General features: G+C 44.9%; 1 protein-coding gene across 1 annotated transcript in view; it reads left to right on the top strand.

The window, feature by feature from the left end:
- The window catches only part of LOC308576474 (venom factor-like), a 57,497-nt gene that overhangs the window by 6,037 nt on the left and 23,778 nt on the right, over positions 1–27,682 (top strand). The window contains exons 3-24 of the mRNA XM_081175841.1: positions 615–777; positions 1,524–1,594; positions 2,760–2,845; positions 5,052–5,134; positions 5,518–5,608; positions 8,114–8,216; positions 8,304–8,424; positions 9,354–9,469; positions 9,656–9,802; positions 11,268–11,480; positions 12,750–12,944; positions 14,658–14,819; positions 14,938–15,067; positions 15,953–16,024; positions 17,050–17,250; positions 18,261–18,372; positions 20,882–20,967; positions 21,113–21,252; positions 22,254–22,466; positions 24,693–24,759; positions 26,049–26,135; positions 26,558–26,761. Coding sequence (XP_081031967.1) covers positions 615–777; positions 1,524–1,594; positions 2,760–2,845; positions 5,052–5,134; positions 5,518–5,608; positions 8,114–8,216; positions 8,304–8,424; positions 9,354–9,469; positions 9,656–9,802; positions 11,268–11,480; positions 12,750–12,944; positions 14,658–14,819; positions 14,938–15,067; positions 15,953–16,024; positions 17,050–17,250; positions 18,261–18,372; positions 20,882–20,967; positions 21,113–21,252; positions 22,254–22,466; positions 24,693–24,759; positions 26,049–26,135; positions 26,558–26,761 — 2,863 coding nt within the window. The remainder of the gene's footprint in view (positions 1–614; positions 778–1,523; positions 1,595–2,759; positions 2,846–5,051; positions 5,135–5,517; positions 5,609–8,113; positions 8,217–8,303; positions 8,425–9,353; positions 9,470–9,655; positions 9,803–11,267; positions 11,481–12,749; positions 12,945–14,657; positions 14,820–14,937; positions 15,068–15,952; positions 16,025–17,049; positions 17,251–18,260; positions 18,373–20,881; positions 20,968–21,112; positions 21,253–22,253; positions 22,467–24,692; positions 24,760–26,048; positions 26,136–26,557; positions 26,762–27,682) is intronic.

The raw sequence follows: 27,682 nt of genomic DNA, 5'->3' as shown, positions 1-27,682 counted from the left end.
TATTTCCTGGTGTCCCCTTTAATCCCTCTTAAAACAATAACGGCACGAGAGTCTTTCAGAGTAAAGTAACAAAAAGTTTACTCACATTTCAGTTCATGATTTGATCCCTGAAAGGCAGACTTTACTTGGTAGTTATACAAAGAAACTGTGAATTCATCTCTTATGGAGACTGAACTCATGTGCTGCTGGCTGAGAGCCAGCAGACAGCAACATTACATTTAGATAACAAAATGGCTGCAGGAGAGCAGCATGGTAGCAAAAGATCAGCAAGAGAGCAATAAGGGACAAGACGAACTGAGAAAGTGGCTGCATGGCTCGGCTCTTTTGTAGAGTCAGCCAGAGCGATGCCCATCTCCCGGGTCACATGCAGGGAGAGGAAGCTCCAGACCAGTGGAACAGGAAGTTACACTGACTGGATGTGCCCACTTTAAGGAAATAAGGAATGTTGCATTTGACCATACCAGTGGATTACATCCCACATGACAAAGTGTCAAGCAAACAGTAGAGTTAAACATCTGAATGAGTTTAGCTGCAGGGCAAGGAGGTCAGGGCATTCTATTCTGCCCCCCTCCAGCCCTTTAACCTAAACAAGTTTTCCTGATTCCCTCACGCAGGTTCCTGCCAAAGACATGAAAAAGGATTCCAAGCAAAACCAGTATGTGGTTGTCCAGGCCAGCTGTCCTCAGTTCACACTGGAGAAGACGGTTCTGGTCTCCTTCCACAGTGGATATCTCTTCATCCAGACAGATAAAACCATCTACACCCCTGGATCTGCAGGTGACACCTTCTGCTAGCCCCACCTTATCTGGGACCACAGTAAGGGGGTATAGAGTGGATAACCAGCTTGGGATCAGCCTTTGATTTATCTTTCAGAACTTTACTATTATTAGATACATCCCTAGGCACAACTAGAGCTAGACAAATATTAACACCCCCACTACACACACCTGACAACTCAAGTTGTTCTGAAAAAGTTCTGTGTATCATCACTCAGGTATTGTAGGTTTTTGTATTCTTTAAAGAACCAGCAGCCTCTCCCCTGCAAGAGGCAACCGTGGGACAAAGCAAATGGATGTGCACACCATGGGATGTGAGAGTAACAGACAGCTTGTTGGGACTGTGGCACTCACCTGACCAGACCCCAGTTGAGTTGTAGCTGCATACTGCCCCAAAGAGGAGGAGAGGAGAGGCTGACACAGTGCAGACTACCAGAAGGAGCACTGGATTGGCTTTGCACCTTCCTCTCTCTGCTGCTATGCGGCAGTGACTCAGCCAGAGGGAGGTCAGGTGAGCAGTGCACCTTCACCATGCCATAGTCCGCTATCAGAAATGGATTTATTTTCTGGTATTTTTTATCTTTAAACAATAAGAAGGAAAAACCTGCAAGATTTGTACATCTCAAAATAGGGATGTGAGCGCTAGTGCGCGCGCGCACACACTCAGACAAAATGTGTAGGATGGATGTAGTTGATGTTTTTTTTCTATTTCTTTTCAAACTCAAATACCTCTCTTTTATTTCTCAGTGCGCTACCGTGTCTTTTCTGTGGGCCACAACATGGAGCTTTTGGATAAGCCTGTGATTGTTGAGTTTGAGGTGAGAGGCATATATTTGGGTGTGTGTTGAGTACAGCATTGGCCGCCTGAAATTGCAGTGATGGTTGGTGCTTCACTAAACGTTCTGCAGCGATTTCGCAGAAAGAGTGATGGCCATTCAGTGTAGCTTTTCTTAGGAAGCATATTGCGTGGGCATTTTTCATAACTCCTTAAATGCCATTTCAGACCTTGGCAGTGCTGGCTCATCCCAGCAGTGGTATCATGGGAAACTATCTCACCCCAAGACCTTGGGGAAAGAACTATACTGGGATGAGGTGGGAGAGGGGAATCAGGCTGTTTACTTTTTTCCTCTCAGTCACACAGCCTTTTATTTCTCCTGCTCCTCCTTTAAGGAGCCCAAAGTGGCAAGATGGGGGTTATCCTCTTATGTCCTCCTGCCTGTATCTTAAGTGCTAGTTCAGAGTGACTGCTTCAGTGTTTGCTAGTAAAGGCAACTGGACTAGTGTGGTGAGCGCACACACAATAACAGGTCTGGCGGAAGACATTTTGGTACCTGAGGTTAACCACAAAATGGCGCCCCTCCGCCAGGGAAGAAGGAGTGAGAGAAGATCTGCATCAGAAAAAGATTTACAACGGGAATAAGGGCGAAGTCCTATTTGCCAAGAGATCACTGTACAGGGGTAGATCTGGCCTCCAAGGAGCATCCCACAGCTGTAGCTGCCTCTGTGGCAGCAGGCAATACATTCCTTGGAGACTGGATCTGCTGGTCCGATAGATCCTGCCTCCTGAGGCAATCACCTCACCTTGCCTCATGGGCCGGCCCTGTATTGTTTTTCAGCCGTGCTGGAATATGATTGCTGTAGAGATTAGGTTGGCCCCATCTCTTGTACTACAAGGATAGCTAATTGAGGCAAGGCTGGAGATTCTTAAATGTGTTATTGCTTATTGCTACTGGTTTTGTGTTTTCAAAGATTGGTGTTTTCGAATACGGAAAGCCACTTTGTGGAGGAGTTCCTAAAAAAACAGTGTGTGAATCTTCTAAACCAATTAATTAAATTAACTATCATCACAATGGTTTAGGCCAGAGCCATCCTGGAAGCTTTGTGGCTAAGCCGAGAGAATTTATTTTTCCACATTATGAATACTGAGTGCAATCATTTTTCATTCCTTCAGCAACCATTGAAACATGTTTTTCTCCTTCACAGACACCAGATGGCATTATTGTCAGCCAGAGTTCCATCAGCCCCACTTCAACAAACATCCGGCCTTACAACTTACCTGAGATTGTCAGGTATTTGACCATGAATACTACCAAGCAGCATATTTGTACAGAAAGTGAGCTGAAACAGCAACCTAAGAAGGAAGCTCATCAATGTACAAAGTGCCCTTTATCCTTCTTTTGGGGGTTGCATATGAAACAAAAAAAACACCAATCCGAGCTCTCATCAATATTAGTATATATTTACCACCCACAACCAGGGGACGTGGGTGGTGCTGTGGGTTAAACCACAGAGCCTAGGGCTTGCTGATTAGAAGGTCGGCAGTTCGAATCCCCACGACAGGGTGAGCTCCCGTTGCTCGGTCCCTGCTCCTGCCAACCTAGCAGTTCGAAAGCACGTCAAAGTGCAAGTAGATAGATAGGTACCACTCCGACGGGAAGGTAAACGGCGTTTCTGTGCGCTGCCCTGGTTCGCCAGAAGCGGCTTAGTCATGCTGGCCACATGACCCGGAAGCTGTACGCCGGCTCCCTCGGCCAATAAAGCGAGATGAGCGCCGCAACCCCAGAGTCGGTCACAACTGGACCTAATGGTCAGGGGTCCCTTTACCTTTACCACCCACAACCACCCTGTGACAGACACGTAGATGGGGTGTGAGAGTGTGATCTCATCCTCCACATATCCACATCTTAAGATTTTTGGGGCAAGCATTCTGCTCCAAGCTAAACAGCACAGTCCTTTGCATGTATGCCCCATTGAGCCCAATATGGCTTATCTCAGGTGTGTAGGACTAGGAATGTGGGTGGGCAGAGTATGCCCACCTTGATCAGGAAGCAGTCATGTGGCAGATCCAACACTGCACCCAAAGGCCTGTCACTCACCCTGGCCAGGGCGGAGGATGGGGAGTGGGTTTTTACACATATTTTGCTGAGCCAGCTCTAGACTGGCGCAGAAGAAGAAGAAGAAGAGTTTGGATTTGATATTCCACTTTATCACTACCCGAAGGAGTCTCAAAGCAGCTAACATTCTCCTTTCCCTTCCTCCCCCACAACAAACACTCTGTGAGGTGAGTGGGGCTGAGAGACTTCAGAGAAGTGTGACTGGCCCAAGGTCACCCAGCAGCTGCATGTGGAGGAGCGGAGACGCGAACCCGGTTCACCAGATTTCGAGTCTATCGCTCTTAACCACTACACCACACTGGCTCTCAAGCTGAGAGACTTGAGGATAGGACCCCTTGGGTGGTCCTTGGGGCTCTGGGTCCAATAGGCCCGAAGTCACCAGTGCTCCACCGTGCCTCAAAATGGCGCTTTGAAGTTCTTCACAGAGTACTGCCAGCAAAGAGAGTTGCTGATGGGATCTTGCTGCCAGCTTTAATAATATAGTAATAATAATAATTTATTATTTCTACCCCACCTATCTGGCTGGAACAAGCATGGGAGGAAAGCTCTACATTGGGAACAAGAAGGGGGAAGTCAATTCAATACTAATAATAATAATAATAACAACAACAATAACAAATTTATTATTTATACCCTGCCCATCTGGGTCCCAACAGAATATTAAAAACACAATAAAACATCAAACATTAAACACTTCCCTAAACAGGGCTGCCTTCAGTTGTCTTCTAAAAGTCAGATCGTTGTTTATATCAGTGACATCTGATGGGAGGGCGTTCCAGAGGGCGGGCGCCCTCTGCCTGGTTCCCTGTAACCTCACTTCTCGTAGTGAGGGAACCGCCAGAAGGCCCTTGGAGCTGGACCTCAGTGTCTGGGCTGAATGATGGGGGTAGAGACGCTCCTTCAGGTATACTGGGCCAAGGCTGTTAGGGCTTTAAAGGTCAGCACCAAAACTTTGAATTGTGCTCGGAAACGTAATGGGAGCCAATGTAGGTCTTTCAAGACTGGTGTTATGTGGTCTCGGCGGCTGCTCCGTGGCACCAGTCTAGCTGCCGCATTCTGGATTAGTTGTAGTTTCCAGGTCACCTTCAAAGGTAGCCCCACGTAGAGCAAATTGGCACTTTGGCAAGGCTGAGCCTTCCACTGTATAATAATCATCCCCCTCTTTCAGCCATGGTGCTTTTCTCTGCTGTTCTCCAGAGAGGACCCTAAGCACCATTTTAATTCCAACCACCATTGGTGGGAATGAGCATTAAGGGACATAGACTACATCGTAACCTCACCCATGGTGAGAAGAGGCCCTGCAGCCCATTCTGATTTCACCTTTAATATCATGAGTTGACAAAGCAGAAGCAGTGAAGATTCCTTCCTTTTCCTTCTCTAGTTTGGGGACCTGGAAGATTGTGGCCAAGTATCAAGACTCCCCACAGGAGACCTTCACCACGCAATTTGACGTCAAGGAATATGGTAAGGAGGACCATCTCTGCTTAGCATTTCCCCTGGTCCATCACAGGCATTGTTTCCTCTTTAATCCCTTGGGTTGGATTCAACAGATGAATCTTGCCAGTGAAAGTCCTGCCCACTTGTGCAACTGGGCTTCCCCCTCTCCCTGCTCCTGAAGTTGGCTTGTGAAGGGGTCGCGAGAACCCCCAGAACAGTGCACTGAGAGGAATTGTTGAATTGCTCCCCTTGACTGTTTCCCAGGGAATACTCCCATTGGTCTTCCACCATGACACTTGGAATTGCTCATACTATTGAAATTGCTGGCACTGACCTGAAAGCTCACTACAATTATATATTCTCATCTTTCCACGAATGTTTATATGTTCTTCCCCTGTTTTTCCCTCTAGTACTGCCAGGCTTTGAAGTAATAGTGGAGCCATCAGATAAGTTTTATTACATTGACAGCGACAAGGATTTCAGAGTGGATATCACTGCAAGGTGGGTGTCTGCAAGTATGGGAAGGTAAAGACGAGGTATTGCCTGCATAACATGAAATTATCACGTCCAAAAAAACAAGAATTCACAGTATGATTTTAAACACGTTTATTTGGAACATTTCGAATGTTTAGAAATATTAGAATGCAAAATACAAAGAAGCAAAAGAGAAGATATTGTAAAGGGGGAGAGAATAAGATCATGTTTTCATTATATTACAGAAAAGAAAATATACGATTTTATACTATCCTGAAACTTATTATTCCAGATTGTAACAATCAATAGCTATATTTCAGTAGATTTGCTTGGCTAAAAGGAACCTATAATTTTCCTACTTTGTCTTCTAGAATACATGTCACATGTAGTTGGGTTGCTATGTGAACCTTTTAAAAACTGTAAATAGCAGCCACTGGGGGGGGGCATCCAGTTGTTTTTACCTCACTAGGAACTTCCCTCTTAGAGTTTAGAACAGCTGGAGAGGGGAGAGGAAAGATCTGTTGGGATCACAGGACAAAGGCTAAGAGTAAAAACCTTATCAACACCCTCCATGGTGCCTGTCCTGATCAGGCTGCCCAGGAACTGCTATTTACAATTTTTAAAAGATTCATGGGGTCACAGCTACGAGCGATGTGTGTAGTGTCACATGTAGTTTGGCCCTTAGGGCAAAAATAGATGTGAGAGGGACAGACACATTTGTCTGTGCACAAATCTATCCCATTCTTTTATAAAGGGAAGAAGTAGGAAATTCTATTAAAACATCATAAGAGGCAGATAGGTAAGGTAATTGAACCCTTCCCCTTCAAGTTGATCTCATTGTCATTCTTGTCATTGCTGTTATAAATAGACTACTGTACGTTTTCCACAGGTAAATCTGTATTCAAAGTGGTACGTACAAAAAACAACAACATTCTAAGTACAGTACAGTCGTACCTCTGCTTACGTATCCCTCTGGATACGTAAACTTCGGGCTGCGAACATGGCAAACCTGGAAGCACTCTATGTGCTCGCACATGAGCAGAAGCACTCTATGGCACCACGCACATGTGCAGAACAGGCGCCCTTGGTTGCGGATACTTTGGGATACGTCCGGAGCTCCGGAACGGATCCTCTTCGCAACCGGAGGTACCACTGTATCAGAATAACCACACATAAGACACATAATATCACTGCAACATAATGCTAAAAATAATAATAACCAGCAATTGCAGTTCCTTTAATATATCTAAACATACATCTGCCTATGGTTCTGGCACCGGTCTCCTGCTTTTTGCAGTCCTCTGATCCCTCACACACTTACCCCCATTTGACGTTGAAAACAGATCTTTAATTTCCCAAGAAAATAAGATAATAGGTTAATGACACTGATATTGATATTGATAGTTTTGCTTTCTCATTTGGTGAACTAACCAGAAATTTTATGTTAGGAAGAAAAGCAGATGAACTTAGGACTATAAAATATATGTTGGGTGTCTTAAATTTGTCACAAAAAACACATACTCCAACTCTCCCAACAAATGAAAGGGAAATTCAGTATGTTTTAACTTTATTCTCTGCTTTGAGGTTCTTAGTATTAAGGAAATGTGGTATTAACAGAAATGTGTTTTACATGCATTGTGACTGATATAACACCACCAGGGTGCGACCGACATAGCCTGGAAAAGGGGAAACAAGCTTAGGCTGCCCGATCCCGTGACTGAGCTGAACATGCAAGTTGCAGAGAAATTTTGGAGTCTGCAAAACAGTTACATTTTTCTCAGCTTTTAAAATGCAATTACAGTGGAACCTCGGCTTACATTACCCTTGGGTAATGTAAACTTCGGGTTGTGAAAACGGCAAACCTGGAAGTATTCTTTCGGTTTTCACCGCTTGCACATGCACAGAAGTGCTCTGCACGGCGCACATGTGCAGAAGTGGCACCTCCGGTTGCGGAAACCTCGGGATCTGACCGGAGCTCTGGAATGGATCCCGTCTGCAACTGGAAGTACCACTGTACAGGAAAGCATCTAAACTGTCAGTATTTTATTTTTATTTTTTAAAGGGAAGATCAGGGCAGTTAACAAAACAGTATACAGTTGTACCTGGAAGTCGAATGGAATCCATTCCGGAAGTCTGTCCGACTTCCAAAACGTTCGGAAACCAAAGCACAGCTTCTGATTGGCTGCAGGAAGCTCCTGCAGCCAATTGGAAGCTGTGGAAGCCCTTTGGATGTTCGGGTTCCAAACAATGTTTGCAAACCGGAATGCTCACTTCCGGGTTTGCTGTGTTCGGGAGCCAAAACGTCTGAGTACCAAGGCGTTTGGGATCCAAGGTACGACTGTAATGTTAACTGAAGTTAAATAATATCAGCTAAAACACAAAACGTTAAGTAAAAAGGCTTACAAGAGTTATATTGGTCACTACAGAATCACCCAAGAGCGACCTCCCCAGAACACGGCTTTCATGGCTAGTAGCTGTTGGGAGCCATGTCCTCTGTAAATTGACCCCTGCAATTCATTTTTGTTCTTTTAGGTTTCTCTATGGGAAGAATGTGGAGGGTGTGGCCTTTGTCCTCTTTGGAGTGAAAACAGATGATGTCAAACACAGTATTCCAGACTCACTCAAGAGAATTGAAGTAAGATAGGTGCCTGTGGGTGTGTTCTGTTGTGCGCACACGCATATGTGCCACTTTGCTTACACTCTTGCTTTCCTTTCTTTCCAGATTACAGATGGGGAAGGGGAAGCTGTGCTGACAAGAGCAATGCTGCAGAAGCGATTTCAGAACCTCAACGAGCTGGTTGGGCACTCCCTCTATATCTCTGTGACAGTGATGACTGACTCAGGTGAGCTATGATGCAAACAGGGCCAGATTTAGGTTTGATGAGGCCCTAAGCTACTGAAGGCAATGGGGCCCTTTATATGTCCAGCTGTCCTTTGTCAACAACAATTGTCGCTTTTTTGTGTTGAATATATGCTATATGGTCATTTATGGAGCTAATAGGTGTCTAAAGTCATTTGCACATGTTGTCACGCAACCAGTCCATGCAGAATGTAGGCACCCTATATATAGAAATGAGCAAACCAGTGATATTTTAGAGAGCAGGCTAGGATCACAGGAGCCTACACAACACAAAACACTGTTGCTGTATGTAGGTTTTATTTTATTTGTTTTTTATCTTATATTTTGGAAATGTACATCCTGGTTTTTTCCCCTTTACATTTTTGGGGGGCCCCAAGCTATAGCTTGTTTAGCTTATATGTAAAATAAAGGAAAGGGAGCAAGGAGGGGGAAAAGGAAAAGAAAGAAGTGAGACAATTTCTCCAGCCAAGTTAGCAATCCCTTCCCTGTAGGAGCAGGGGCAGGTATTTGGAGAGAATCGCAGAGAAGAACGAAACAGAGAGAGAGAGCATGCAGCAGAGTAGAAATACAGGACAAACTGTGTCCTGTATTGAATCAACGCAGGACATTGCATTCTGCATTGAAATACTGGATGATCCTGTATTACATGGGACAGGGGGCAACTCTACTGCCAGTACATAGAGCATTGTGTATCGAGGGGCTGACCTGTTCTTTGGCAAGGATCCAGTGGCCAATCCGATGCACAGGGATTCTTCGGCAGTCAAGCAGGTGTGTAAAGGATCACCTGGAGGGCAGGACATTTGTGTACTGGAGCTATTCCATTTGGAGCAAATGCTGAGAGCCTGGCTCTGAAACACTGTGAAGATTTCTCTCTTCATTCCTTCTCTGAGTCCCCTCTTCTCCTTCCTGCAGGCAGCGACATGGTGGTGACTGAACGATCTGGCATCAGCCTTGTGACATCGCCCTATCAGATCCACTTCACGAAAACCCCCAAGTACTTCAAGCCGGGGATGCCCTTTGAACTGATGGTAATGCTCACCTGAATCTTTCTTCCTCTTGTGGCCCAGTCCCAGGCTCTTGGAAATCCACAGTGGCGAACATAAGGAGCTGTGGGAAATCTCTTAAATCCATGAATGTCTTGGGAAAAGTGGTGTTGGCTCTGCAGAGATGGCTGCATCTCACGTTCATTCACCTCTTCCTTCTCAATTGCTTAGGTGTTTGTCACCAATCCTGATGGCTCCCCAGCTTCCCGTGTACCTGTGGTGACAGAGCCAATTGCAGCTGATGGAACAACCCAGGATGATGGGACAGCCAAGCTGATCCTGAACACGCCAGCAAACAGCCAAGAGCTCAGAATCACAGTGAGTCTCCCCGAGGCCATGCCAGGTTCCCTTCAAATGCATGAATTGTGCTATTGGCAGTTCCTGTGTGTATCTTCTGCACACAGAACCAAAGCAACTGAATTATGATTTTTTTTAGGGAGTGGGGATCTGTAGCTCAGTGGGAGAGAACATGCTTTGCATAGAGGTCCCAGTTTCAGTCTATTTTTGATGGATATACTCTGCTTCCATGGTCAAATGCTATATTCTTCTGAATACCAGTTGCTGGAAACTGCAGGAGAGAAGAGTGCTCTTGTCTTTGAGTCTTACGTGGGTGGCACTGTGGTCTAAACCACCGATCAGAAGGTTGGTGGTTCGAATCCCCGCAACAGAGTGAGCTCCTGTTCCTCTGGCCCAGTTCCTGCCATCCTAGCAGTTTGAAAGCATGCCAGTGCAAGTAGATAAATAGGTACTGCTGTGGTGGGACGGTAAACGATGTTTCTGTGTGCTCTGGTTTCTGTCACGGTGTTCTGTTGTGCCAGAAGTGGCCACATGACCTGGAAAGCTGTCTGTGGACAAATGCTGGCTCCCTCAGCCTGAAAACGAGATGAGGGCCGCAACCCCATAGTCGCCTTTGACTGGACTTAACTGTCCAGGGGTCCCTTTACCTTTACCTGCTTGTGAACTTCCCACAGGCATCTGATTGGCCACTCTGTGAACAGGATTGTGGATTAAATGGTGGACTTGATTCAGCAGGCTCTTCTTATGTTCCCCTTGAGAGCAACAGTCTGACTTGGTTCATGTGGTTTATTGGGACTTAATTTAGATCCCAATAAACTATATTCTAATTTTCTTCTTTCTTTTGATGGCAGTTCACCAATTCCATCTCACCTGCACCTTTGGCGTGTTGTTCAGCCATCATTCACACTGCAGACTGGAGTTCACAAGTTACTTAAGATGGCTTTCCCCCAAGAGCCAAGATAACTTGTGCTTTAAAGGAATCTATAATGTGAATCTTCATTGGTCTGAATAGGGTTGAGAGACCACACTGTTCTCTTTTTATCCTGAGGTACTGAAAAGACCCACCATTCTGACCCATTGATTCCAGGCACAGTGCAGGACCCGACCTGAGCTTGTGTGGGGCCTGGTAGCTGGGAACGCAGTGATATATATACTGTATACATATAATTTCTCCATAACTGCTACATCCTATATTTGAGGAAGGGTGTTCTGAATTTCAGTTACTTCAAATATTCATATTAAAGTGGAGTTATTTCTGAAGATACAGGTTACGTAACAGAGGTGTTTCATAGATCTTCATAGGTCCAAGATTCTATCCAATTCCTCCCCACTAGGACATTGCCACCCTGGGCAGGATATAAATATGAATATAAAAATAAATAAACACTCAACTGCGCTCCGTGTGGACCCTCTCTCACAATGTTGGATGTAAAAGGACTAATGGATTCATGTCTGAGATCTGATCAACACGTTCAATTTTCTGTAGGTAAAAACCAGAGATCCCCAACTTTTAAATGAACGTCAGGCAACCAAGACCATGATAGCTACAGCGTACCAGACCCAAGGAGGATCTGGAAACTTTCTCCATTTGGCAGTCACAGCTACGGAGCTCAAGGCTGGAGACAACTTGCCTATCAATTTCAACGTGAAGGGCAACAACCAACAAGTACTGAATCAGATCCAATATTTCACCTATCTGGTAAGTACCGGGCAGAATGGAAGCCTGAGGGTCAAGTCTCCATACACCTGTTAATATTGAAGGTCTTGGTGAGAGAGGGAAGAGGGAAGTCTTCAGCCATGCGCCTAGTCCTCATGGAGAAGCAGGGAGGTGTTATATAATGAAATGAGGGGAGATATTTAAAAGGTATTTTGTAAAAAGACTGGAAGCCTTTCTTTTAGGAATAATAGGGTCAGATGTACCCAGTGATCAAAAGAACTTGTTTCTCTATGCAACTATGGCAGCCTGAATGATATATGCTCAGGAATGGAGAGAGGGAACAGTACCAACAAGGGAGAAGAGGCAGCTGAAATTTGTGGAGTATGTAGAATTAGCAAGCTTTAACTAAGAAGAGACCAGGAAGAAAAGACTTTTAAGGAAGATTGGAAAGTGTTTGTAGCATATCTGAAGAATCATTGTAAACAGGTTAAGGCATTAACAGGATTAGAGTAAATTCAGCAGTATAAATCAAGTAGAGAAATAATGAGGGGGGGGGAATGGGAGTAATTAGAATATTCAGTAGTAATTGATAACTAAAATGAACCATGTTGAAGGGGTGAAGGGAAGTCAATGATCAATGTATTGTTGTATTGGTTAATGCATGAATGTGGAAAATCTGTACCAGAAAAAAAATATTTTAAAAAATTAAAGGATAAGTAGGGTTCAGCAATCTTTCCTACAGCACTGGCCCTTTGTGGGTTGAGGACAGTTTCATGTGATTATGGCACTTATACGGAGCCCACAAAAATAAGTAAACTCTTCCATGTCACAGTTCTGCATGAGGTGGAGAAAAACATTTGTATGACACATATTGTTGAATGGAGCTTCTCCATGGCAGCATCACATGTTCAAACACATCAGTGCTTCTTTTTTTCCTTCAATTTTTAAAATTAATTTCCCACATTTTTAAACAAACAAACCAACACACATCATAACTGAACTTGGTCCAATGTTAATATCATAATTATATGCCTTCCTCAAATTCCCTTGACTGAATTTCATTGTATTTCATTGTAACGGTTTTCCAAAATAGTATCTCATAAAATTTACTTAATCCTCTTAACATCTTTATCTATTGTCATCTTAACTTTAAACATATTGTTTTATAATTTCACATATTTAAATCCTTAGCCTATTTCGCAAGTATTTCTATTTAATTTATCTTAGCATATTTGAATAAATAGTCTTTAAACAAATCAGTGCTTCTTAGCTCCCTTCATGTTAAACAATAATGGCTTCTTCAACCATCAGATCTTGACTAAGGGGAAGGTGTTCAGGGTTGGAAGGCAGCCCAAAGCACCAGGACAAAATCTGGTGACCATTTCCTTGCCCATCACCCCGGATCTCATCCCTTCCTTCCGGATTGTGGCTTACTACCAAGTGGCGAACAATGAGATTGTGGCCGACTCCGTCTGGGTGGATGTAAAGGATACCTGCATGGGAACGGTAAGTCGCTCTTCTCATGGATTCCTACAACATCAGCGCAAGCCTTCTTCTTCCTACAGCCATATCAAAGGTGTAAAGTACCTAACTCTTCCCCTACTCAAAGCTTTTCAGAGCATATGACTTGAGAGTTTCCTCCACAAAACTGTTTGGTTTCTAGTTGGAAAATGAGTAGAACCTAACAACATGCATGCAAATATATTCACCTTTAATAACTTTTAAATAACCTGACACTAGGGAAGGGAGATGAATTCAGTTCTTATTTTAATGCAAACTTACTGAATTTGCACTTCCTAATACGATATGAGAACCAAAATGCAGCTATCCTTGGAAATGCACATTTCTCTGAATTTTGTGAGGGAGTTTTCTTTTTAGAAACATAAATTTTATCAGAGTTTATAGAGAAAACTACAAAGATTATTGTCAAATATCTTTTTTGGGTCCAAACTAAAACATTAATCCAGGGGCAAAAAGACAAGAGAGATAGAGGAAGCAGTGGCGTAGCGTGGGTGGTTGGAGGGGCTGTGGCCCCAGGCACATTTTTTTGAGGGGGCGCAATGAGGCTCCTTCATCAAGGCCAGAGCTGTGGGGAGGGAAGCTGTGCCCAAGTCGGGCCTTCAGGGCCTGTCTCTGGTGTTGGGATTTATCCAAGGGAACGGGGGCATTTGGCAGCCCCTAGCTGGCTCCAGCCCACCGGCCAGTAGCCGGGTGAACTCCGGTCCTTGAAACAGCATCAAACAGCAACCTGCAGCTTCAAAACTCTTCAGAAGCTGGAGCGCGCTCTAATCAGCAGAGTAATTAACTCTTTGCAACAGAAGGGTGGACAGACGCATGTGTAAAACATATTTACGAGCAGTTGATTCAGCATACACCAAGACAAAGAAAACATGTCTGCTCTCCTTCATGTCTAAGAGCAAAAAGCATAAGGAAAAGCTGTACACAATGGAAGTTCCCAGCAAGCAGTGCTGGAATGTAAACAGACACGTGACATACAACAGCTCCACACATCTGTTTAGGCGAAACGGAACATCAGTATCCTAATATCTGGCACACAGGGGAGCTGCAGAAGCAGCTTCCTCATGTGGCAGCCCAACGCTGCCAGCCGGCCTCAGTTCCACTCCCGAGTCAGGCCTGACCCGGGGGCAGAAGTAGCAAAGAAGCATCCTAAGTTTTCTTGACTTATTACTTAACTGTCCCTCCCCAATGCCTGGGTAAGGGAAATGAGGTAGAATGACAAGTTTATATTGAACTGTGGAATCCAGGTAGCAAGAGTGGCTGCAATCCTAGCCTCACTTAAGTTGGAGTAAGTCTCGCTAAATGCAGTAGGACTTCCAAGTAGACATTGTTAGGTTTGCCGCCATATATGGCTTTGCGACTGGGCCCATAGCCACTTAATAAACTTTGTCTGTGGTGTGCAAGGCTCTTGTTGTTGGAAAATACTAAAAGGGCTATTCCTTTGGGAATTCATTTATTTGGAGATGTGCAGGGAAAGTAACTGATTTGTAAATAACTGTTGATGACTGAGATATGCATGTTTATTGTGTGCTACATATGAAACGGTTCAAAGTATGTATATTTCCACATCAGCAGAATGCAAAACAGAATACAAAAAATATACTAATTGCAGCTGAGCGGAAAATCCCAGATGGAAATGGGAATGAATATCTGAATGGATATGTATGAAACTAAACCACCTGGTTTCCTTTGTCCAAACAGCTGGTTGTGAAAGGTGCAACTGAGGCAGACAACCGGATTCACCAGCCAGGAACTCAAATGAAAATCAAACTGGAAGGCGATCCAAATGCTCGGGTTGGTCTTGTGGCCGTGGACAAAGGCGTCTATGTGCTAAACAGGAAGCACAAGCTTACCCAAACGAAGGTGAGGCGAGAAATTCCTTGGGGTGGGAGCAGGGGGATTTTGATCCTCCCCCACAACTGGAAACATGCTGGGCTTATACATTTATTTTTTCTATCACCTTGTGCCTCCTCCATACCAGATATGGGACTCAGTGGAAAAGAGTGACATTGGATGTACAGCCGGCAGTGGCAGGAACAATCTGGGGGTGTTTGAAGATGCTGGACTTGCCCTGGTGACCAGCAATAAGCTTTCCACACCACAGAGAGCAGGTATTATTGGGGAAGGTGTTGGCGTTGTTGAGATGGCAATGGAGTTCCAGTGTGAGAAAGACCTTTCACCTTTAATTTGAATTCAGCCTGATCTTTTATTTCCCTTCTCTCCCCCCCCCCTCCGCTTTTATGAAGATCACCTGCTCTGAGACCCCACAGCTAATTCTCCCCTGGCCTCCTCGCCGGCCCAAGTAGGACCAATTCAGCCAGCTAGCCCTGGGGATTAGCTAAAGCTTATTTCCCCTAAATTGATTTTTGAATTTTGAATTTTATTGTTATTCATGTTTTTATACTGTGTTTTATGCTGCTTTTATAATTAAGTGTTTTAAATTTGTTGTTAGCCGCCCTGAGTCTGGTTTTTGAACCGGGAAGGGTGGGGTATAAATAAAATTTTATTTTATTATTATTATTATTATTATTATTATTATTATTATTATTATTAGGGTTTAGACTCTCTTCTGGCTCAAGCACTAGCATGGCATTGTCTGCAGGTTATGCCCCAGGATGCCAGGCAGGCGGTGGGTTGGGGTGCAGGTTCTTGGACTGAACTGTCCCACTACTCCCCACTGTGTGATATGCAAATACATGTGGCGAATCTCAGAAGACTGCTATTTCTAAGAAAGAGCTTCAACAACCAGGACAATCGGCAATACTCCACATTGCACCCCCTGTAAGATATCTTAATGAGAAATGGCAGCTATCAGGAGTTCATTGTCACATGTGTAACATGTAGTTAAGCCTTACATGGGAGTAAGCACCGTTGGACTCGGTGGGAGCCACTTTTACGTCTACACACATAAAGTCAGTCTCCACAAGAATTAGAATACAGTGGCGCTTATTTCAGTTCCAAACAATTACTTCCTGTTCCTCCCTTTTCTACTCCAGATTCAAAGTGCCCTCAGCCTGCAAGACGCCGACGCCGCTCTGTACAGCTCATTGAATCCAAAGCAAGCAAAGGTATGTGATGCACGGCAAAGGCTCCATTTGCCACGTGAAATCAAAATAATTTGAGCCAGATTGAAAAGGTAACATCTAATGGCCACAAGAGTGGAAGAAAATTCTGCCTGTTCAGCTTTAGCACTGGGGATTGATTGTTGATACTCATGCATGGTCCCCACTGTGGATGGATTTTCTTCTCCCTTTGAGGTGGCTTCCAGTTCCTGCTCTCTCAAGGAACAGGCTAGTGTCTGACAGAGAAAGATCACTGTCCATCAAGCAAGTATCTCATTGTACCTCAGTATCAACAACAAGAGGAAAAGCCAAGTTCTCCTGTAGAAATTATTGTGGAGGACCTCATTGTGTAGTGAAGGAGCACACACACTGCATGCAGAAGGAATCAGGCTCAATCCACAGTAACCCCAGTTTAAAAATATCTCAGTAAGGCTGGGAAAGACCTTGAAGAGGAGCTGCCAGTCAGAGTTGACAGTGCTGTACCAGTGGCCTGACTCTCATTCTCTCTAATATCACACTAAGCAATCCACTGCCTATCGGTTTGGAAGTGAATTGAGCAACACACACACCCCTCAATGGTAGTAATTTCTGCTTACTCGGGGGACTCCCTAGGTATGTAGGAGTATAATAGTTGGCATTTGAAAAGGAAATGGAAGTTTTAATTCCTACCTGCAAGATGGCCTATTAAGGACATATATGTAGTAACATTCAGGACTTATGGAAATTGGGAGGCTGTTGGAGTTGAGAGAAAGAGGTTGTGGAAAAGAAGGGAAGGGAATTAGGCTGCCAAGGGCCCTGATGTAAACAATAAAGCAGTATCATAAAATGGCAATCTATAAAAACTAGCAAAAATTCAAAGCACATTTCATATCTCCCTGGAAGCAGACCAGAATAGGACGTGGTAATTAGTAGCTTATTCATAACATTTATCTGTATTTTAGCTTTCTTCTGACTCCTGTTATGAGCAGTAGAACAACACTGGTGTGGGGAACAGACATTCTTTGATATTTCATGATGTTTGCATGTTGCAGCCGCCCAATATCAGGATCGGGTGCTAAGAAAGTGCTGTGAAGATGGAATGCACGACAACCCCATGGGCCACAGCTGTGAGAAGCGGGCACAATACGTTGTAGATCAGACTGAGTGCCAGAATGTCTTCCTGGAATGTTGCCGCTACATCAGAACCATAAAGGATGCAAACAGACGGGAAGATGAACTGCAGTTGGCAAGAAGCAAGTAGAATTTTTGTGAATAATAAAAATTCAGGGGCGCAATATTGGGGAGATGGACAACTTGGTTAGCGAGCTGCAAAATCCTTTCCTACGAGGGTGCCAATCTGGCTTGCAGTACTGAGACCTGGGCAGTGTTGAGCTGACCCACCTGCGCCCACCAGAATTCAAGTTCTGGGTCCATTTTTGTCACCTCTTCAAGAGACATAGCTTGCTCAAGTAGTCATAGCTTGGTTACATAGGGACACGGATGGCACTGTGGTCTAAACCACCGAGCCTCTTGGGCTTGCCAATTGGAAGGTCAGTGGTTCGAATCCCCGCAACGGAGTGAGCTCCCGTTGCTCTGTCCCTGCTCCTGACAACCTAGCAGTTCAAAAGCATGCCAGTGCAAGTAGATAAATAGGCTTCAGCAGGAAGGTAAACAGCATTTCCGTGCGCTCTGGTTTCTATCACGGTGTTCTGTTGCGCCAGAAGTGGTTTAGTCATGCTGGCCACATGACCTGGAAAGCTGTCTGTGGACAAACGCCGGCTCCCTCAGCCTGAAAGCGAGATGAGCGCTGCAACCCCATCATCGCCTTTGACTGGGCTTAACCGTCCAGGGGCCCTTTACCTTTAAAAAGGTAAAGGACCCCTGACAGTTAAGTCCAGTTGCGAATGACTCTGGGGTTGCAGAGCTCATCTCACTTTACTGGCTGAGGGAGCCAGCGTTTGTCTGCACAGTTTTTCCAGGTCATGTAGCCAGCATGACTAAGCCACTTCTGGCTAACCAAACACCGTTTACCTTCCCGCTGGAGCGGTACCTATTTATCTATTTGCACTGGTGTGCTTTCGAACTGCTAGGTTGGCAGGAGCAGGGACCGAGCAACGAGAGGCTCACCCCATTGTGGGGATTCGAACCGCTGACCTTCTGATCGGCAAGCCCTAGGCTCAGTGGTTTAGACCACAGTGCCACCTGCGTCTTCCCTTTACCTTTACCTTTACCATTGATAAATCTGTGTCTCCTGTTTCCCCAGGTGACATTGACGATGAGTTCTTATCGGATGAAGAGATTGTCTCTAGGACTGAGTTCCCAGAGAGCTGGTTGTGGCAAACAGAAATTCTGACTGCACCTCCTAACGATCATGGGTATAAAGTTTTTTATGGCTGCATTCTTCTTTGGAGAACACTGTCTGCTCTATAGACTTAGGCAGCATTCCTATACTCCCTTACAGGAAGTAAATTCCATTAGCACAATGGGAATTGCTTCTGGGTAGACATGTACAGGATTGTGCTGTATATCTAGTTTGAAAATAATTCCTTCTTCCCAAAGACTAGGAATCTTGAAAGGAGTAATCATCAGTGCCTTCACCAAACTACAATTCCCAGGATCCTTTAGAGAATGCTATAAGGGCTAAGAACCTAGACAGCATCTTAAAGAGCAGAGACACATTACCTTGCTAACAAAGGTCCGTATAGTTAAAGCTATGGTTTTCCCAGTAGCTATGGTTTTCCCAAGTAGTGATGTATGGAAGTGAGAGCTGGACCATAAAGAAGGCTGATTGCCAAAGAATTGATGCTTTTGAATTATGGTGCTCGAGGAGACTGTTGAGAGTCCCGTGGACTGCAAGAAGATCAAATGCATCCATTCTTAAGGAAATTAGCCCTGAGTGCTCACTAGAAGGACAGACCCTGAAGCTGAGACTCCAATACTTTGGCCACCTCATGAGAAGAGAAGACTCCCTAGAAAAGACCCTGATGTTGTGATGGAGGGCACAATGAGAAGAGGACGACAGAGGACGAGATGACTGGACAGTGTTCTCGAAGCTACCAGCATGAGTTTGACCAAACTGCGGGAGGCAGTGGAAGACAGGAGTGCCTGGCGTGCTCTGGTCCATGGGGTCACAAAGAGTCGGACATGATTAAACGACTAAACAACAACAACAACATAAGGGCTAAGATGGGATAAAGCTTATGTAAACGCATCATGTAAATTTAGCTTTCAGTTTATCAAAGAGCAAAAGCAAGGATGATGCAAAACTTAATTGCTCTGCTTTTGAGGCAAATCTGCCTGTCTCACACAATGCAAGCATGGATGGGAAATCAGTCTTGTCTCTAGAGATGGCTCTGCTTCCAGGTTCCTCATCCTAGAAATGGAATGAAAAGGAAAGATCCTCCTCCCTGACTACGTGAAAGGGAAGGGAAGTTGCCAAAAGTATTGCACCTGAGCTCTTGCCTGCTAGTTTGAACACCAAGCTTCGGAAAGGGTGGATTTCAGTTAGGTGTGAGGAAGGAATTTGGTTCAGTTTCAAATTAAAACCTACCTGCCATATTTCAAGAGGTAATAATCCAGACACAAAAAGAACCACACCAGAACCACATGCAAGAAATTGAAACCAGGACATTTCCTTTAAAATTCCCCCCAAATGGGAATGTAGGACCCCCCCCCCCACCAAGAGGACATGTCTGGGAATTCCCAGGTATATGACAACTCTCCCTAATTCACACTTCCTGAAACAATATGGAAAACAAAGAACAGCCTTCCTTAGCAATTCACACTTCTCCAAATTGTGCTTGTAGTTCTCTAAACAAGTAATGTGTACACGATGCACATGCTAGGTGAAGTATGCATAAAAATCCCTTTACGAGGGAAAAATGGTTGCAAAAATGTGTATATTAGGAGAAGTTTGCATTAAAATACTGATGAGTTTTTATGGTGACTTAACAACAGGACTGTACAAGGGTCCCCAATTATAAAATCATAGAAAATGGGAAATATGTAGCCACTCCAGCAACATATCTCTATTTCCTCACATCCAGAAACGTAAGAAGAGCTTTCACTCTTGCTAGAAGCTCGGCCTTGCCCTCACCGGTTCTGGAAGGCTCCTATAGAAGAGTCCCGTACGCACAGTGACTTTACGCCTGCCCATTCGGGGAAATAGGAAGTCCCGAACATATATATTTTTAGATGTCCTTTTTATGTTGAGATTCATAGAGACACCATTGATCCTTTGCTGAAGAGGCTTGCCGATCTTTCAGACAAGTCTAAACTTAATTCTCTCCTCTTAGGCAAAGATCACAAGACCACCTGGCTGGTAGCCAGATTCTGTGCCCAGATTTGTAGGCACAGATCATCCTCTAGAATAAAATAGCTTACTAGGGAAATGCTGAAGTCGCCCTTTGGGGTGCCTCAGGGTCAAATTTTATGGTAGCCGAAATCTCAGTTGTACGGGTGTATGTATATATCTGAATTTTAACTCATGAGCTATTGCTGCAATCTGCTCTGACTGTATATTTTATCTTTATGAATGATGTTTTTATTGTGTTATGCGAGCTGGTCTTTGACCGTAATAAATTATCTGGTGACTTAAAAGCAACAACAATAAAGGATGGTGTGGAAATGTGGGCAACTGAGAGATACTGAAACTGGTTGATTTGCCCATCCCTAGCTTCTACTTGCTGGTTAAAAGCCCCTGGGATCACAGGGCACCTGCGCGACCATGCCCCTTCCAGCTGGAGGGCGCCTGAGAAGGATGCAGTCGCCCCCTGTCCCACAACGTGGTGTGTGCCCCTGCCCAGGCAGCTTCCTGTGTTCTTGTTCCATCTTAGTCTTCAGCTACACACAAATATAACATGGCACCTTTCTCTCTGAATCCAGGGTCTCATCCAAGACAGTGTCTCTTTTCCTGAAGGATTCCATCACGACTTGGGAGGTGGTGGCTGTGAGCGTTTCAAACACAAAAGGTGAGGAATTCTCGACAGCAGGCGGAAGGCAGGGGCTGGGGAGATGAAAGCAGGCTATGTCCACCTCAGTAAACACCTTAGGTAGGTGTTGTTCAGCTTCTTTTGATTCTCAACCTCCTTCCTTTCCCATTGGCTCTCCTTGCAGGGATCTGCGTGGCTGACCCTTACGAGATAACTGTCATGAAGGACTTCTTCATGGATCTACGGCTACCTTATTCAGTAGTGAGGAATGAACAGGTGGAGATCCGAGCTGTTCTCTACAACTATAGGCATGAAGATATCATAGTAAGTGATTACCTTTCAACAGGGTTATTTGATAGTGATGATTTTATGTTTTGTTTTGTTTTGTGCAGTTTGTTTTGTGGTGTATTGTGTTTATTTTTACACTGTTGGGTTCTTAATGAAAAGTGGCTTAGATATACCCCAAGCATTTGAGGAATTCAGTTAAGATCCTATAGAATATGAACTGAAGTAAATGATCTTGCTAGCTTTAAGCACAAAATGTGGAAAAGCCCATTTTTCCTCCGCCAGTGGTGAGGATGTTAATAGTACATACACTATCCCACCTCCTGCCAATCCCTAAAGAAGGTTAAAAACACAAAAAGTAAGATGAGCGCTTATGCAAAATCACGCTTATGTGGTGTGTCTGTACAATAGGCAGCGCTCCTGGCAAGACCTCGGAGGACTGACTCACTTACTGATCCAGCATTCAGTTTGGTGGCAAGTGTGTTTGTAGCACCAGCTGTGAAGTGGTGGTACAAACATGGTAGAGCAGATGCGGGTGGCGCTGATGATCAGAAGGTTGGCGGTTCGAATTCCCATAACAGGGGCTCTCATTGCTCTGCCCCAGATCCTGCCAAACTAGCAGTTCGAAAGCATCCCAGTGCGAGTAGATAAATAGGCACCGCTGCAGCGGGAAGGTAAACGGTGTTTCCGTGTGCTCTGGCTTCCGTCATGGTGTTCCTTGCGCCAGAAGCGGTTTAGTCATGCTGGCCACATGACCCGGAAAGCTGTCTGTGGACAAACGTCAGCTCCCTTGGCCTGAAAGTGAGATGAGCACCGCAACCCCATAGTTGCCTTTGACTGGACTTAATCACCCAGGGGACTTAACCACCCAGGGTTCCTTTTACAAATGTGGTGATTCATGGTGCAACAAAAGAACCTATAATGAAAACAATGTGGTTCACCAAGGGGAAAGCAAAGGAGACACAGAACCGATCCAAGAGGGAACACTGCCTTGGCAATGGACCTAGTAATGGATCACTGCCCTTTCTCTTTCTCGTCAGGTGCGGGTGGAGCTGATACATAACCCAGCCTTCTGCAGTGCCTCCACTGCCAAGGAAAGATACCGACATCAGGTCACTGTTAAAGGCCAGTCCTCCAGGGCGGTGCCATTTGTGGTTGTTCCGCTGCATCTGGGACTGCATGACATCGAGGTCAAAGCAGCTGTCAGGGGACAGTTTGTGTCTGATGGCGTGAAGAAGAAGCTGAAAGTTGTGGTATGTAATATGTCCAGTGAAAAAGAGCTTCTGAATACCAGCTGCTGAGAATCACAAGTGGGGAGAGTGCTGTTGTGTTCATGTCCTCCTTGTACACTTTCATATGCATCTGTTTGGCTACTGGGACTAGATGGGCCTGTGGACTGAGCCAACAGGGATCACCTTAGGGAGGCAGTAGGGTGGGAAACAATGGCTTTAAACATGAGAAAATAATTGGGGAAACATACTCCTGCCAACCTAGCAGTTCAAAAGCATGTCAAAGTGCAAGTAGATAAATAGGTACCGCTCCAGCGGGAAGGTAAATGGCGTTTCCGTGTGCTGCTCTGGTTCGCCAGAAGCGGCTTAGTCATGCTGGTCACAACCCAGAAGCTGTACACCGGCTCCCTCGGCCAATAAAGCGGGATGAGCGCCGCAACCCCAGAGTTGGCCACGACTGGACCTAATGGTCAGGGGTCCCTTTACCTTTACCTAGGTGGTGATTACAGACTTTTTTTGCACCTTTACAAAAGTATCTGAACACCATGGAAATTCAGTAGAACTCTGGTTTGCACCATAGCCCATGAGCCTATGAGCTTCTTCAGTTCTAGGCAGTACATTCAAGCCATCACCTATTTTCCAATGCCTGTCGTCTGTCAGTTCACCACACGAGGGCACATCTGCATTTTTCTTTTTTAATCCAAGGAAGTACGGCTGGCTAGGGCAGTTTAAGTTTAACTGGATATTTTGGAGAGAAATCCTGTTTTCGTTCTTTGTAGCCCTATGTAATTCCACATCAATGGTACTTCCTCAGCGTTGTCACGTTCTGTTATTAGCTTTTTTCAGTGCCATGCCGCTAATTTAACACACTTACCTCACTGCCCATGGAACCTTTGTCATCAGCCCATAAACCTGGGGACACTCTGTTCTGTCACTGCTTCCAGCAAAAATAAGAAAAACACATGTGATCCGCTTGCTTCTCTTTACCCCCACATATTTCCCTGGCATAACTTGATTACTGCTGCACTTTGACTAAACGTTGTTTCCATGTATAGCTCAGAAATAGGCACCACTAAGTGCAAAGTAGCTTCCTTCCAGGTACATCTACCCAGAGAGGAGAGTGAGTTCCATCTGGGAATAAAGAGTAGCAACAATAAAAATGAAATAGGATGGGGCAAGCACTATGTAGAATCGTGGTGGGCACAAGGAGGTGGGGGCATGAAAGCCCTGAAACCTGATATAATCCGAAAACTAGGATATGCCAAATGCACACTGCATGGCGCAGTGGAATGTAATTGTTTTAGAAAACCTTTTTGCACTGCTATCGGCGGCAGGCCTTAGCTCTAGGAAAACCGAAATTTCAGTAGGAAAGTGTAAACATTGTATGTGGGGCTTTTTTTTATCATCCATAACTCACTGAAACACAGTTCTCTCAGGTGGGCACCATTGCCATTTTAAGAGATGAAGGGAGGTGGTCATGGCGAGTTCCGGCACCTCTTTTTCTAGAAGAATAGCACTGAGTATGGTTCATACCCTAAAAACTGAGCCTTTGGGGTGGTATATAAACTTAATTAAGAAAATAAACAGGAACAACTTTAGCTATTCAGGATATTTAATGATAACTGCAATCTCCACTTGAATAGCTAGGGGTGGGGAAATGTTTGCAAAACAATGCAGATCCCATGACTTTCTGTGGGGTTTGCTCAGGATGAAATTCTGCTGCACTGAATGCACTGTTAATTGGTGGGTGGGTGTTTTGCACGGCGTGCCATTTGGATTTCCCAAATTTAGATTACTGCTGTAGAGGAGGATGCTTTTCACAAGTACCTCGGGGTCTGAAAAGAGCTCTCTCTTCTCCTGGTGGGCTCTGTCAGCTTGCTAGGACACAGGTGGGCTTCCTAGGGCATCAGGGCTGACCTAAGAGTTGACGGAATGGAATCTGTGACTATCCAGCTGTGGTGGCAAAGCACCATTAAGGACAGGTTGGTGCTGCCTATGGATGAGGGACTATGGACCCCAACCCAGGATTGCTACAATGCCTTAGCTACTGGGGATTTATGCAGCTGACCTGAACCTATTCCTGTGTTATATTCAGGCACAAACATGTGACTGAGTCATACTGCATTTGCAACAGAAGTTAGATCTGATGCATATGTTTGCCCTGTCCTGCTGCCTTTTTGAATTGCTCTTTGATGCCATGTTAAGTAATATTTGCAGTGAGACTTGTTCTGTTCTTTCTTCTTGCCCCAGCCTGAAGGGATGCAGAGAAAACTTGTGAGTGTCATTGAGCTGGATCCTGCTACACAAGGGAACAGCGGTAACACTCATTCTTCAGCCTCCCTTTTCCTTCTCTTTCTTCACCCTTGGAAAACTGGATTGACTGGAACCCAAGTCAATTCTAGACTTACCTTAAATTTTATAATTTTCTGCTGCTGCTTCCTCACCTGTTTTCCCCTTCTTAAATAATTCTTTATTCATTAACATTTCTAAACATTTTTTTTTAACTTTCACTTTAACCCAACTCTTAAAGTTAGTGCCAATGTATTTTAAAAACTTAAATATTTATACATAGTTAGACAAGTAGTCTAACTACTTTTAAAATGAAAGTAAAAAAAAAAAGTTTCTTTTTAGTTAGACAACTTATATTTGTAATAGCTTAACCAAAACTAGTTCATGCCAACCTAGCAGTTCAAAAGCACGTCCAAGTGCAAGTAGATAAATAGATACTGCTCTGGCGGGAAGGTGAACGGCGTTTCCATGCACTGCTCTGGTTGGCTAGAAGTGGCTTAGTCATGCTGGCCACATGACCGGAAGCTGTACGCCGGCTCCCTTGGCCAATAAAGTGAGATGAGCGCCACAACCCCAGAGTCGGTCACGACTGGACCTAATGGTCATGGGTCCCTTTACCTTTAACCAAAACTACCAGTAACTTTTCCAAAGAGTATACAAGCCACACTGAACACCCTGGGACTTATTTCTGTGTGACCCAGAATGAGTATTACTATGACAGGCAATTGCCCAATTTATTAAAACAAGAAAACAGAATTGACTCTAGATCCAAAAATTCCTTATATCTGCTGTTTGTTAATGAAAAAGCTTGAATTCTGTCATAGCAACCTAGGGGTTACAGTATCTGGTCCCATATTCCTCTGGGTGAAGGAATGCTCTTTGAAGGTGTCAATCTCTGTAGAACCATTGAGTGTTAATAACTGCACATGCACAAACAGATCAATCAATCAATCAATCAATCTAATTCTTGGAAAAAATAAGTGGGAACATGGGAAGGTGAGGATTCCTGATCACATGGGTATCCTCCACAGATGCAATAGGCTCCCCACTGCAAAAGCAACTACAATGGTACCTCTGGTTGCGAACGGGATCCATTCCGGAGCCCCATTCGCAACATGAGCAGGTCATGATTTGCTGCGTCTGCGCATGCGCGTGACGTCATTCTGAGTGTATGCACATGCGCGAGCGGCGAAACCCGGAAGTAACCCATTCCGTTACTTCCGGGTCGCCGCAGGACGCAACCTGAAACGCATAACAAGAGGTATGATTGTAATGTTTCTGTCTCGTAATTTTCCTTCTTTTCCTCCCTTTCTTCAGATGGAGTCCAGGAACAACAGGTCCAAGCCAAAGATTTAAGTGATATTGTTCCCGGCACAGAGCCTGAGACCAAAATTACTCTCCAAGGCAAGAACCAGTTATTTTAACATGCAGAAGACTAGGCTTGTAGAAATGAGAATGATCAGAATTCCCTACCCTGCTCTACCTTTGCGAGAAGCCCACCGGCACGAGGAATACCCTCGGTGCCTGAATTGATCCATACAGCAGGCAGGGCCTCCTCTGCTGATCTCAGTGAGTGTGGCAGGTGGACAAAAGTTTAAAGGCTTTCAAGGGAATAAACCTTGAATTAGGCTTGGAAGCTAATTATACCAAGCTCCTGGTGCAAAGGGACAAGGGTGACAGAGAAGAAAACTAGCTGGAAGGAGGAGGCAAGAGCTGTCTGTGCTTAGGATCCAGCTAGGCTAAGATTGCAACCCCTACATGGTCTCTACTGGCTTTCTGCCTGCTTGGGTTCACATATTTGCTGCTGTTGTTCTTTTTGTGGTCAGGAGACCCCGTGGCTCAGATTATTGAAGACTCAATTGATGGGACCAATCTGAACCACCTCATTGTAACGCCCTCTGGCTGTGGGGAGCAGAACATGATCACCATGACGCCATCAGTTATTGCCACCCACTACCTCGACACCACAGGGCAGTGGGAGAAGCTTGGGGTGGATCGCCGCTCCGTTGCAGTCAATCAGATCATGCAAGGTAAGACAATCGGGTGTCTCCAGAGCTGTTCCTCCTCTGGCTCTTGCAAAGGTCCGTCCATGGCTTCTTGAGTTGTTCAACCATAGAAACATTGAGTTCAGAATCCTCCTAGATTAAGAATGCCACAGAACTGCCTATGCCTCATAGTGGAGGTGCCTGTTCTGCTCTGTGTTAAGATCTTGATGGGGCAAAGAAGCCCTGTTCCTCAACTGGTGTTCTGCCAAAGCTACAAAGAGACCAGAAGGGAAAGCTGAAAAGGACACAAGGAAAAAGGCATATGCAAAGGAAGAGCAGATGAGGCAGTGCAGCAATTAAATACAGTGGTACCTCGGGTTACAGACACTTCAGGTTACAGACGCTTCAGGTTACAGACTTTGCTAACCCTGAAATAGTACCTCGGGTTAAGAACTTTGCTTCAGGATAAGAACAGAAATTGTGCAGTGGCGGCACGGCGGCAGTGGGAGGCACCATTAGCTAAAGTAGTACCTCAGGTTAAGGACAGTTTCAGGTTAAGAACGAATTAAGTTCTTAACCTGAGGAACCTCTGTAAAAGGGGGATGGAGCAAAGTTTATTTCTGTGCAGGGTGAGTGCCAGTTGTCTGTCTGGATACATTTGTCTAAGCCAGGCATGTCCAAAGTCCATTTCAGGGGCCTAATCCGGCCCGCCAGTCAGTTTAATCCGGCCCCTGTGGCAGTTTATGTCCTGGGGTAAAAACCTCAACAACTTCAGTCCTAAAAAAATCTCAACAGGTTTGGGGGTAAAATCATGAAAAAGCTCAACAACTGCAATCCTAAAAAAAAAAGGTCTGCCCTTCACTTCATCAAATTTGGCTCTCTTGAAAAAAGTTTGGACACAACAGGTCTAACCATGGGTAGGCAACCTAAGGCCCGGGGGCCGGATCTGGCCCAATCACCTTCTAA

Source organism: Podarcis bocagei (genome assembly GCF_964188305.1).
Source record: "Podarcis bocagei genome assembly, chromosome: 17".
Taxonomy (NCBI): Eukaryota; Metazoa; Chordata; class Lepidosauria; order Squamata; family Lacertidae; genus Podarcis; species Podarcis bocagei.
The sequence above is the reverse complement of the archived record's forward strand: the minus strand, read 5'-3'. Positions and strand labels throughout refer to the sequence as shown.